Source organism: Phallusia mammillata, chromosome 6 (genome assembly GCF_965637545.1).
Source record: "Phallusia mammillata chromosome 6, kaPhaMamm4.hap1.1, whole genome shotgun sequence".
Taxonomy (NCBI): Eukaryota; Metazoa; Chordata; class Ascidiacea; order Phlebobranchia; family Ascidiidae; genus Phallusia; species Phallusia mammillata.
In genome coordinates, this window is record NC_137257.1 from 11,664,243 (window position 1) to 11,677,533 (window position 13,291).

Genomic DNA, 13,291 nt, shown 5'->3' on the forward strand with positions numbered 1-13,291 from the left:
AGTGGAAAACATCGTCCCATCACAATGTAATGTGTCTTTCTTGTTGATTCCCGTCGCCGCAACCCAACAAACAAATTGAAATTTTGTTCATGGACCGAACGTGGTTGCTATTTAATGCACCATGTTTTGGTTGCTTGTTAATTAAAAAGGACAAAAATACCTACAACTCAAAAGGGTCCGCGATTAGATAACAGTATCGAAAAGGGTCCGCAAAGGCAAAACGGTTGAGAACCATTGCTATAGATTGATATAGTTTAGTTTAAAACTGAGGTTAGAAAAGTTGCCTATCCCTGATCTCTACGGCCATTAAGTAATGCAGAGATCGGTAGACGTAGCCTACCTTTTTATTGTTATTACAACATATTAGATTTCATATAGTTCATCCAAATAATTTGCTACATTATAGACAACACAATACTAATAATAACTTTCTTGTGTCATTTGGTTTAAAAACAAAGTGGTATTACTCGTCAGAGGAGATTATTATTAGTGATGTACCGAATCGGCTAAATTTAGTCGTGTTTCATCCTTATTTCAGTTCTGTGGGGTTTAAAATTGCCTCAGGCATGATTGGCAACCTGCCAATGAGAAAATAGATAATGTGTTGAAAAAGATAAAAATTGACGCGATTTTCGTTATGTTTGGGCTTTTGAAAGATTCCATGGTACCTTAATGAGCAGAAAAGACATGTTTAACGCTTTAAATTTGTGTTCGTAAAAGATTCGGTTTCGGCCGAAACGCAACAAATTATTCGGCCGAAACCGAATCTTTGCAAAAATGACCAATTCTGCCGAATAAATTCGGCAAACCGAATATTCGGTACATCTCTAATTATTATTACAATCCACACAAAGTTACACTAGGTCTATAACAAATTAAAGGTTACAAATACTTTGCAGATTTCGAAGCGCTGGTATGGAAGATGTAAAAGTGAAACAAGTTTAAAAATTAAATAACAGCTATAGTTACCGTTGTATTTAAAAGGTATGACATGTCGCTATAAACAGGGGCTTATTTCTACTGTAGCAAATTAATGGCAAAAACAAACAATCGACACCAAATATAATTTATTCAAATTACAGCATGTTTAAGCTGTTACACCTTTTTGTACTTGTTTCTTTACAAGGCAGATCCATTGCGAACATTGGGCTGGGGTACTTTTTTAGCTTGTAGAATTTGATGAAGTCATAGCAATTGTTAAAAACGCAATGGCGTTGCAATACTGCAATACAAATAACAAGGCCATTAAAATCTTTTTTCGGGAACATTTTATCACATTTGTGACCGGTACATTTTATCACACACATTTTTGAAGTTCTTTTTTTACTGTGTCCATCCAGGGGTGTCAAACATGCGGTTGTTTCTTTTACTTATTTACACTATAGACATGTTTGTAATTTATTACAATTTTGTTTTTAGTGTAGTTAATGGTCCTAATGAACGTTTTACTATTTAAACATGCGGTTTATTTGTTGTAATGTTACACTGTATAGGGGGGCGGCAAGTACTTTTGAAGAGATTGCGAAGGCACAATCCAACTCGAAATGATGTTATCCGTATCATCAAAACTTTCTGTTTAGCAAGTAACTGACACGGCAGTTTAATTTAGAATTGTCACAACAGCATTTGCGATAATATACTTCTGAAAATTTGTGGTTTTTGGCTTTTTTGGCATAAAGAGCATGAAATGGTTTAAAGGTTTTTGGTGACATGGGCAACAGGCTAACCACGACTTGTTTTTTTTCTTTCGATGCGACGCACATTCTGGTGAGGGTGGCGTTGCGTTAGAAAACTCTAATGGGTAGAACTACTAACACTGCAATCTGGCTGGCCCCTGGTTGAAATTTGTTTGATAGGTGGCGCAACGGAGCATAGGCGTTTATGGTGCTGACTCAGCAATTTGGGTTTATGGCACCATAAACGCCTATGCTCCGTTGCGCCACTTATCGAACAAATTTCAACCAGGGGCCAGCCAGATTGCAGTGTTAGTGGTTCTACCACTCTAATGGGGGTCGCAGAGTGAAAAATGTTGAGAAACACTGCACTAGTGGTTTCCACAGTGTTATTAAAACGAACACCCCCACTGCCGTAGTTTTCTCGATCACTCGATGTGTAAGCAAAAATGAAATACACGAAAACAGTTTGTCCAGCATTTATTATTGGATACCACTCGAACTTTGATGTGCAGCTTGCCGTTTGCCAAACTTTCGATAACATTTTAAATTAGTATTCTTTCAAAACGAAATTCCAGGTTACCAAGTTAATTTACTTGTTTAAAAAATATTCCCACAACAAGTTATATAACAAACACAACGAAACATAAATTTAAGTTTTGTGCGCAAAAACATGCCTCTGTTTGTAACTTGTGCTGTGATAATAGAGCTTTGCTCAGCCGGGATTTGCGCCCTTGCGAATTGTAAGATGAATAAAATCCGGTTGTACGTTATAGATAGCTAAGTCATTTTGCGTTCTTGCATGTATAATTTATAATTTGGAAATAGCCCCCCCCCCCCCCCCCCCCCCCCTTAGATGTAAAATCGCCCTCAACTCCATCAATTGACCATAGGGCCTATTGAAGAACATGTGCTGATGACTACTTTCTGAACAGCCACATGGTGACAGAAAAGAGGTTACAAGATTGAACATGCTTTGTACCTCGGGCATCTTGGAAACTGCAATGAACCAAACCTAGACCAACCATGCTAGCGCAAGTATTTCTTAAATGTCGTTGTGGTATGTACCGATGTTTGCAGTTGTAGTTCATTTAATAGCAGTCAGGGTGAAAGTGCAACTATATTTTCGTTTGAGTTGTTGTTAGGCGACTTCTATAAAAGTTATGGGCATTGCTTACACAACATCGAGATGTCTTAGCTAATTGGCCGCATAAAACATACTAAATTGCCGCCAAGTATAGCGTGTTACTCTGTAGTTAAAATGTAATGATAGCAATTGTCACATCTTAAGTTGAACAATTCTTTTATTCTTGGAAATAGTGGCACAAAATTTTGTTTGGCGTTGTTAACTTGTATTGGTTAATTTTGTTGGCAGAACTTGATGTATTAATTATAAGAGACTTCATGAGTGGGAAACAGCATGAAAACAGTGTATTAAGCAGAGTGAAGTCATTTGTTTTTTGTTGACACATAAGGATATTATTTCCACCATGTGCCTCAGTTTGTCACCAGTCATTCTCCTGACAGTTCTTGTTTCCTTTACAAATGGTAAGTGACAGATTTTGTTAGAGCTAAATATTCCTGTGTTGTGACAAAAGTTGAATGTAAATTTTATATGAGTCCCAACCCCAGTTCATGTAAAGACATTCCAAATGATTTAAATGTAAGAATTTGGATTTTGGCAGATTTTTTTTTTTTTTGGATGTGTATAAAAGTAAATGTTCTTCTACTTGTTTACACCAAGACACTTTTGTTTTAGGCTACTGCCTGGATGATGGAATCAAAATTAAGGTACTAAACTTGTCATTTGGTGTATTGTGTTAAAATACCTTGTTTTTCAGTAACTCACAAACTCAATTTATAAAATTGAGTTGGCATTTGGGCAAGGCACAAAGTCCAAATCTGTGTAAACTCACTCTGCCAACACCAGTGCATGTAAACTATAGGATAGATAATTGTGTGTTAGCTTTGTACTGTTTGTCATGTGGGATTGTGATTGACAGCGCCTTTGTTTCTATCTTTAGAAAAAAAACATCAATTAGAGTTGAGGTTCTATTGAATTGAAAGATGATAGGCCTGGATTATTTTCATTTCTTTGTTTTAATTAGCAAAACAACCACTTTATTTTTCCTTTTGGTTAGTTGAACAAAGATTGATTATTTGATGTCTTAAAAACTGTTTCGGGGCAATAAACAGCACAGCCACAAACATGAATAATAAGTTTACCGATTAAGGTTACTTTAAACCAAAACTACAAGTAAGGTGTCCACAGTAACAACCCTGATTAGTAAGTGAACTCGGATTACCTTCATCTGACTATCTTCTCACGCACATATCACTTGCCAACCTTTGTTTGGGAACAATGTGATCATAACAATTGTATTGTAAGACAACAGCAACGGCAACAATGATATGTATGACATTGTGGTGGGCGATGAAATAACTTCGTTTGGTAATTTCAATCTTCTATTTCTATTCATTTGATTATTTAGTATCGTTTGAGAATAGCAGCCTTTGTTTTTGCAAAGGGCACTGTTGGTATTCCCACGCGTGTTGTGTTGGAGCAATTAGAAATGCTGTCGCGCCCTTCAAACGTACGCTAGTGGCTGGTGTCGAACAGCGGCGAAGTCATCCATGACGATTTTCGGGTACTTGCGAAATGCCCGAACTACGTGAAATTCCTGAATCGTTTTCATGCAAACTGTTATTTTCTACAACTTTTATTTTTATAGTTTTTAACATAACAACACCACACATTTATACCCCAATGTAACGTACAATGGTTACCATGACAAAGTTTGAAACAATCAGCTATTGTACATGTTGAATAGTTCCTTATCGACAACTCCTAGTCCCAGACCTCGTACCCGACATCTGTCTGTCGATACATTTCTACCACAAGTAACAACACATTTGATAAGTTAGGTTCGCACCGTCTTTCCTAATTTCCAATTAGCGTGTTGTATTTTTGTGTACTTCCACTAAGCGCGTTTCGTGATGTGTTTGCTTGTTTTTTATCGTGTGTTGCTTTATCTGTTGCCAAGTCGCTCCTTGGTCTCATGCGCATGATGCCAATGCAAACTGTTTGAAGTAATGTCCTCAGGGAGTAGTAACGTGCATGCAGATCCCGGAAATTATCCATCTTTATTTGTTGCCTGATACACCGGTAAGCTCTCGCCAGTTTCGTTTAACAGCTGGTTTGTTTCTTATTTGTGTGCCAGTAAGGAAGTCAAACTCTACTGTGAATTTACTCTGATTTTTTACCGTCGTTAGGCCAGATTTTAGGGGTTAGGCTGCACTCAATACTACAACAGATCGAGTCAACACCAGTCCACCTTCCTGTGTGACGTCATACTAGACCGATTGTCATCTTTTACGAGTTTAGGTGTACCTACGTGCGATTGATGGAACGTGCCTACTGAAAGGACCCGGTCATGTAAAAATTTGCGCCTTTCTCTGTCGTGAAACAATCACGAGAGCGCGAAATTTTATATCGCACACTTTAATAGAATGTGGTGTTGGTTTTCTCGAAGTGCCTTCGACAGAGGCATCAAAGTAATATGTTGTGTTATGTTGGCTTGCTTTGTAATATACGCATACCCCGAGATTTTATTCAATATCGCAACGCTATTTTTGGAAATAGCGAGAATCTTAATCTGCTCCAGCTTTACAATGGCACAGCATAAAAATAAATGCTCCATAATGAAACTACTTTATAAATATATTAAAACATTCATTTGCCCGGTTCAGGGTGTTAAACATGCTGTAACGAGACATTCCGAATTTGAACCGGGATTAAGTGTGGAAATTCTCATCGGTCACTTGAAATTCCCCATTTGTTACGTCTAAGTATGAAGTGGATGTGTTAGTGCGGTGTGTTGATACTTGACGACGCGATTGTCACCTCGGGCTCAAGGCAAATAGGAAACCATCTGACCAGCAGGTGACCACAACCTTGATATGGCTGTGCTTTGCTATCAGTTCTCACATGTGATAGTGAGAAGTTTTCGCCACTTTGGCGTCTGAATAAGAAACTGCTTATGCCAGTGCCTGTGTTAAATCCGGTATACAATTTAAGTGGCATTAATATTGTGAATCCGTTTTGATCTTCAGCTGCTCTTGAATGGTAAACAGACCTTTGACTTGAACCTTTCGTCAAAGTCATTTGCGCATTTCGATATAATCCATTTTTTCTAATTGCGAATTTTGCATAAAGTTTCCAAAGGTGCACTTAAATGTGATTTAATGTACTTTTGGCATAACAATTTTATACTTTTTATCGGATTTCGATTTTGAGACATTGCGTACTCCATGATTGAATACAAGTGGAAGCGTTTGACATTCAAAATAATCCTCCTGTGGTGTTAGCTGTCATTCCAGCTGTGGTACGCTGCTCGTTTTTGGTGCTGACAAAGGCTGATCGCCGCTAAATAACCGACAATTAATTCTCTATATGTGTGGGCGTTCCTCGGAAGAAGTTCGTGCTGTACTTTGACCGAACTTTTAGTCATCTTTATCTCGACCTATGTGACTTCAGGTAGCTAAGGCCAAACAAACCGACACTTGTCAAGTGTTGGTTTATTTTATGTTTTCAACCCTTTTTACTAGAAACCCGGTGAATCTGTGTCCATTAGCGTTGTTTGTGTAAGAGTGCGCCATAGTCGTCGCATTACCTGTATTTAATCAGAGATATGAGTTTATTTGTCTTTCAAATGGTGACACAATGGACCGGACCTAGGTTGGTGACAGATAACCATGAAACTTCGTTGGTTACTCCATACAAACGTTTTTCCCTGTAATTTTACGGTCTATGGTCCAAATGATGTGTTCTACCACGGGCTTCTTTCTCAACGGAAGGAGATTCGCTGTAACGATTTCCTTCGTCAGTCGTACGCATAGTTCCCAGGTTTCCATTGTTTTACGCAGGTGCATTCAGGTGACACGTTGTCTCTACGAATGCAGGTTGACGTCATCGAATTGTGCAATAGAAGGGTGTGCGCGGCAGTACACGAGTTGCCTTTGTTTGATTCGGCCAGTCACTTAAAGCTTTGTGGTCATAGTGATTGTTAGGCGTAAGAGGCACACGGATGCTCTTGTTGCCAGGATACGCTTTTTATTGACCTTTCAAAAAGCGAACGGTGGATTTTGCATTGAGGGGTTTGACCTGCAGCGTGCATAGCACAGGAATGTCAAGCGTCTGTTTGAAGTTATTTGACAATGTTACAAGCCGTGAAGTGTTCTTCAAACCACTCACCGGCAATGTCAAATGCGCGTTACTTCAAACATCCCGGCTAAGGTATTTCATATTCGCGCTAGGACCTACTTCATTCCATAAGGGGTTGACACATACTATTTAATAGTGCCTACAACCGTTTCGATTAGGCGTGACATCCAAAAATGAAAGTCCACGAAATTCTCTTCCTTAAGCACGTATGTGACGTCACATTGGTATTTTGGCCACTTGAACAATATGTGTACATAGCCGAGCCTGTCGTATGGGATACGCACTGCGATATCCAAAAATACGTATTGACTTGTGGTGAGCATATTTGATGTTCAATGATAGATCACGCAAACCGGCTCGAACCGATTCTTCGTTGTCACGCGAAAATTGTGACAATGTTTTGGCCAAAATCTTCGCCCAGGGAATCCAGTTGACTGCAGTTTACCGTAACATACAGGCTTTTGCGCCTAATACAGTCAGCAAACAAATTGAATGGCGCCAATAGGCTGCTGTTGTGGTGCTGAAGAGCCGCTTATGTAGAGTAGTCGGCTGTACCGTTGTCGCTGTTTACAGTGATACTGCTGTACACTGCCTAATTTCCGTTCAATGTGAGATAAAATACAGCGGTACGAAGCCCGCGGCATGTATTCTACAAAATCCTAAACAGAGCCCGGCTGTAATGTGACGGTGTGCCGTGGTTTCCGGCGACTGTCGGTTTGCCACTGAGCTACAGACCGAGCTGTACACCTCAGACTCACAAAGCTCGGCTTGTTAATTTTCTTAGCCTAATCGGTTTAGTGATTACCAATAGTCTTTGCCACTTCTCTGCCTTTATTCTGTGTCTAAAAGTTGACATGAGGTAAACTGTTTGACCTTTTTAACCAAAGTTGGTATAAAGGTGAGGTAAATACTTGTAATGTATGTTGTGTTTGGAATTTTCTTCAATTGAATACTTTTAAGGTTTTTGATAAAAAAAATGATTTTTAATTTTTCAGAAACGTTTTTTGTGTTTTTCACTTTTTAAAATCCTGCCGAAACGAACTCCACATTTTCTTTCATGAAGCACAGCTGAGTCGTAGAAACAACATATCGACGATTTATATTTAGTTTACCCCCTTTCTAAACGCGGTTTCTGCAGTACTTTGTACCCTCACTGATAAGGCGCGATTAAACTGACATAGACATCACCAAATGGGTGTCACACATTTTCCGAACAAACAGCGGACTTCTTGTACTTGCACTTCGCTCCTAATCGTGATGTAACTGTTATATCGTGGGAAACTGGCGGTAACGTCAGTTTCTATTCAGGCAACCAACAAAAGTCACCAGCCTAACGGTAGAAAATGTATTTTTCACGCCAGGATATAGTGCGTAATAATGGGCTTAGAAGTTGACAATGTGTGAGAATGTGTCAAACACTATGTTAAATTCTCATTTAGCAAGATTTCTTACAACATGACTAGTGCATAATTGCATATCCGAGCGACGTAATGCGACCGCGATAATTCAATCGAATGATTAACATGTACGAGTGGAGCTGGCGAAGTGTACAAGTTGTCGTAAATGTGGGAAGATGTATGGACTTTGACAGATGCACGCAAAGGTACACTACTTTTCCATCTCAATTTCCCGCACACGATGCTGATGCCTGATTTTATCTTCAATGTTTGAAGATCTGTTAAGTCACTTTTCGTTTTGCGCCGACTTCTGTGTGCAAAAAAACCCTAGGGTCCCTTAACCTGAGAGAGGTATCTTGTACTACCGATGTAAATGTTATCCTCGAAGGACGAATCCACACCCTATTGTAAACCTGTACATTATCTGCTGGGTCAAGTACTTTGACACCGTCATTAGAGTTCATCGCGTGCCAGTAAGGATACCCCAAACTTTCATTGCGTGCGACCTCCCTGGTAACCCACCCACACCAATCGTCGACTTAGCTATTGTCCACGTCCAACTTTGTAAAATCGATACATTTGTGACGTGTGTAATCCATCACTGTTCGTTCATCCCACTTTGTCGGCTTGCTTTGATATGAGAATATTAGGTTTTGCCGCGTCAGAAAGTCCTTTCTTTATTGGTCGCTGTATTTTCTTTCAAAGTAGCCAGGATGATTTCATACAGGATAAAAAGTTTGTTGTTGTTGTTGATGTTTCGGACATTGCACTTAATCCACAGAATCAACTCTTTCAAAGAGTGGCGCACGACATCAAACGATTAATTTATCTTTTCGCTTCTTGCGAGAACGCCGGCTATTGTTGGTGTCATAACACTTTCCACGTGGCTTGGCACGTGTGCGTGAGAAAGAAAAGTGACACGAAATGTCGGCGGTTGCCACGACATTTCTACTTTTTTCTTTGTTCCGAAGTGCTGTTATACCCCGACGACCCATCTTACATTCTCAAGAGTCAAATATACAAAGGCGTACTGTGCCCGTGGTGCGTGATTAACAAGGAACATTACGAACCACAATCTGGTCGATATATATAGGGGGTATAACATATAACATATATATAGCAAGGGTGCCTTGATGGTTACAGTGCGTACATCCACTGTCATAAAATTAGTTTTATTTCATGCGAAATATTGCCCCTCCTTATTCAACACAAAGCTGTGGCAAAGCTCAACTGGTGCAAGATGCAGCTTTTACACCAAAGACCAAACCCTTAAGCTCATTCTTTATGCCAGGGAGACGTGACGAGTTGTTGGCGCCAAGCTGCCGCTCATTTTTTGCTTGTAGCCCCTGTATTATCGTTCAGATAGACTGCAGTGCATCGGAGATCGCCTCGCCCCGAGCATCAATCAATGTCGTTCTGCGATTTTTCAATGGTCGTTTGCGTAATTGTTTTTCTGCGTTACCACCGGACACTTCTTTGACACAGTACCTGTTAAATTGTCGGTTTGTTGCTTGCTCGGGCCAATTCGCCGTAAGTGCCCGTTGTATTTCGACGCATCACAATTAAGATAAATATTTTGAGTCGTCTATTATCATTCAAGCTCAACGTAAATCCGATGTGTTGCGGCTAGGGTGTGCCGAACACACTCCGTATTGACCCCACTCCCCTAATAAAAGCCTCTTCATGCCATCCCATAATCAAGGCCTTGTTTGGTATTTTAACGTTTGGGAATAAAACATTAAACCAACAAGACCCGTGATTCTGTTATATTCGTTGAACCACCACGCGTTATCATTATGTCTTTTCCCGGCACTTGTATGGGAAATTAAACCGCATCGCTTTGTGAGGTTTTTCAGAAAGCGGTGCTTAAAATTGCGCAATTTCGTTCCACCAACAAAACATTTTTAAACGCGAGTTGAGTTTAAATTATTTTATTTCAAGGCGGCTGGAAAATTCTAGAGGTACAAACCCAATTTCCCCCTGTAAATTATTCAGTCTTTTTTGTGTGTTGTAACTCACTGGAACAATAAAGCTGCTATTGTGAACGGTACCTCACCTTTATTCCGAAGCTGTTCGTAAAAATGCGTTGTTCGCAATTGTTGTCCACTACCGGTTCTGTCTCGTTTTTTGGTCGCGTGTCTGAGGCAGGGCTCCGTCTCCAGCTATTTCAAAGAAGCGAACAAGCAGGCCTAAGACTCAGTTACATTTCGAGGACAAAAAAGTTTTCGTAAGCTAGTGCTCGCTCATGCGGGAAGCTTTGAAACGGCGCGGGGTGATTTGCGTTGTTCTGCGTCAATTTGGCAAGAGTCCGCTTCAAATGATTGGCGTGAAATTTTAAGCTCTTTATCTTGCTGAATCACTTTTCAAGCAAAAAAACTTTTAAATCAGAAATTTCCATCTGAAGTGGTATTATCCCGCTTGAAAATTTATATTTTCCCATAACGTGTGTTGTCAGGTGTGGGGCGGTTCGTGCGAGTCAAGTGTCGTTCCGCTTTACTGCATGTTCGTCGCTTCACCTTTACAGTGAGAAACTGGGCAGGAATGCATTGCATTTCAACCATCCGCCAGCGCCCAGTCTGTCGTGTTTGAAGTCTGGGTAATTGTATACGCCCACACCGCAGTAAGAAACGTGTTTTGGTGTATTAAGCATAGAAATGCGCCTGCGTGTGGGACCCTGCGGTTGTTGATGCTCATTTCTTTAAAACAAAGTCGTGAATAAGCGCCTGTGCCTGGAAACCAATGGTGAGGGGTGTTATTCATTGACAAACTATTTAGGATTCTATCCGCAAAACAATAAAGCAATACATTCTTGTCTGGCTTTCTCCTTGCTATGCTTATTCCAAGCAAGCTAATTTCGGGTTTTGTAGCGCGCCACCGGCTACAAATTGCAGTTATTTTTTTGTCGTCTGTTGCGAGAAAACTGCTCGAAATACGTCGGTTTGTTTGGATAAAGATCGTCAATGATATGGCTCACCTGCTTGTAGTGCCTCAATTGCATGGATTTTCTGAAATTGCGCGCATAACATCATTCTACGGGTTGTAATTTTACTCTGTGCAACCTTCGACTCTTTTTAGGTCAAAGGTTTCACAAAACGCGAAAATGTATGGTGTTGTACTACTCGGTTTTATGTAACTGTATCTCGGCCATTGAACGTAAAACAGGAAGTTATTGAAGCTATTTTCATGTTAGCCGGCATATCGATTGACTGCACTCCGACTGTCATCTACTCGATATTTGCTGCAATCGGATACGCCCAATTTTTCACTTGGCACCCTCTGACATTTTTACGTTGTCCTGATTACACTGATGTGCTGTTTCCAAGTGTAATGACCCCAAATCACGTGATCGTATTTTCGCAAATGTGTATATGGCGACAAAATTGTTTTTGACAATTTTGATTCGCTATTTAAACTTAAAAAAGTAAAGGCATTTCTCACGAGGCCAACGGACATTATAAAGCTGCCATTCCTGGTTGCGCATGGTCACTTTTAAAACCTTGTCCAAATAACCGGGATTTTTACGTGTTTGCACTGAGCAGCTTCACTTTCGACATGGGTGTGTTGGATCGGGTCGACCACCGGTCGCGCATGAACAGCTGAATTCAGTGGCCGGTGCGTAACACAAGCTTGAACAAACAAGGCTAAAAAAATATACTCAAGTGGTCACTGTTGAGTTTGAAAAAGGCCAGTGACTAGGGCGCTGATGGTGCTTCATTTAACGAGCCGTGCATTCCCGTAATTCCGCCTGTCTGAGAGTTATTTGTTATGGAAGTACCATTCGATCTTCATACCAGTGACAATTGACTGCCTTTTTGTTCATTCCTCGTTAAATCACGTGTTTGTTTTGGTCTGTGCGGTTTGGTAAAGTCGTCCTGCCTTTTAATGTGCCGTTGGCGCTGGCTTTAGTGCGGATCTAAAATACAACAAAGAAATGCATATGATTGTGCATCATCAATTACCATATCCGTCCCGGTACAGGCAATTGCCCTGCATTGCTATTGCATATGATCTTAACATGGATTAGCGTCTTGCTGGGAGGCGCTGAATTACTCGGGTTAACCGGTCGCTACCGGCGATAGATGGACCAAGCGCCGGGAAATGGACATTTGCAGGCGTCAATCAAACGCGACGTTTTCGCCTGGAGACACGCATCAATGCCGACACGATTGCGACATAGCTGTGAGCTGATGCGTCGATGCCAGAGCTTAGGTTTGAAATAACATTAGGTTTTTAGAATCCTTTTCGAAATGGAAACATTCGATAAATTTATATTACCGGATTTACTTAGTCCTAATGTTGCGGGTAGTGATAAATATTTACCTGGGATAAGATTCCTTGATCTGAAGTTTTGTCACTCTTTTAGAGCTTTTGTGGAGGCGCATTACAATGGTAACCACAGTGTTGCAAGTATTTGGCTTTCACTTACGCCCAGAAACATCGCATCTTTAGGCACAGGTAGGAGAAAATCGCGATTACGCTGCTCAACGGTTTCCTTTGGCTTAGTGCGGTTTGATGCATTCGTCAGATTGAACACCCGCCTGTTAGCACCCGGAATTCGCTTTGTCCTTTACTACAACGGAAACCCGTAGGCAATTATGCCGACTCGCCCCCAAAGAAACTGTTTCGGGTCAAATCTAATAAGGCACATTTGATACACCATTAGATAAATTATTTCGGACTTAGACGGACACACTCCAGACCGCAACAAACATAAGATTAAATAACGATTTCTCTTCAACAATCCCAATTTTTATTTAGCACTCTGTGTGTGTGGAGTTAAAAATGATTCCCTGGACGTTTACAAAAATGTATCAGATTTGTAATGCATTAAATTAATTGACAATTATGTTCTTTGACAGTTACGTAACTTCATTGTAACTCACTTTTCTCTCTAACATAGCACATTTAAACAAACCGTGAATTGTTGTGGAAGTAGTAAACTTGCCACAAAATAGCGCGGCTTGTAATTCTTTGCGCTTGGATGCCTGCGATAATCC

The 13,291-nt window shown here is 40.4% G+C and overlaps 1 protein-coding gene across 2 annotated transcripts in view; it reads left to right on the top strand.

Annotated features, from left to right (window-relative positions):
* Window positions 1-3,048: 3,048 nt before the first annotated feature.
* Window positions 3,049-13,291, top strand: part of LOC145231994 (extracellular matrix organizing protein FRAS1-like) — a 48,833-nt gene continuing 38,590 nt past the window's right edge. For both annotated transcript variants that reach the window (XM_080096476.1, XM_080096477.1), the window contains exons 1-2: window positions 3,049-3,221; window positions 3,433-3,464. In XM_080096476.1, the coding sequence (XP_079952602.1) occupies window positions 3,164-3,221; window positions 3,433-3,464 (90 nt within the window). In that variant the 5' untranslated portion in view covers window positions 3,049-3,163. The remainder of the gene's footprint in view (window positions 3,222-3,432; window positions 3,465-13,291) is intronic.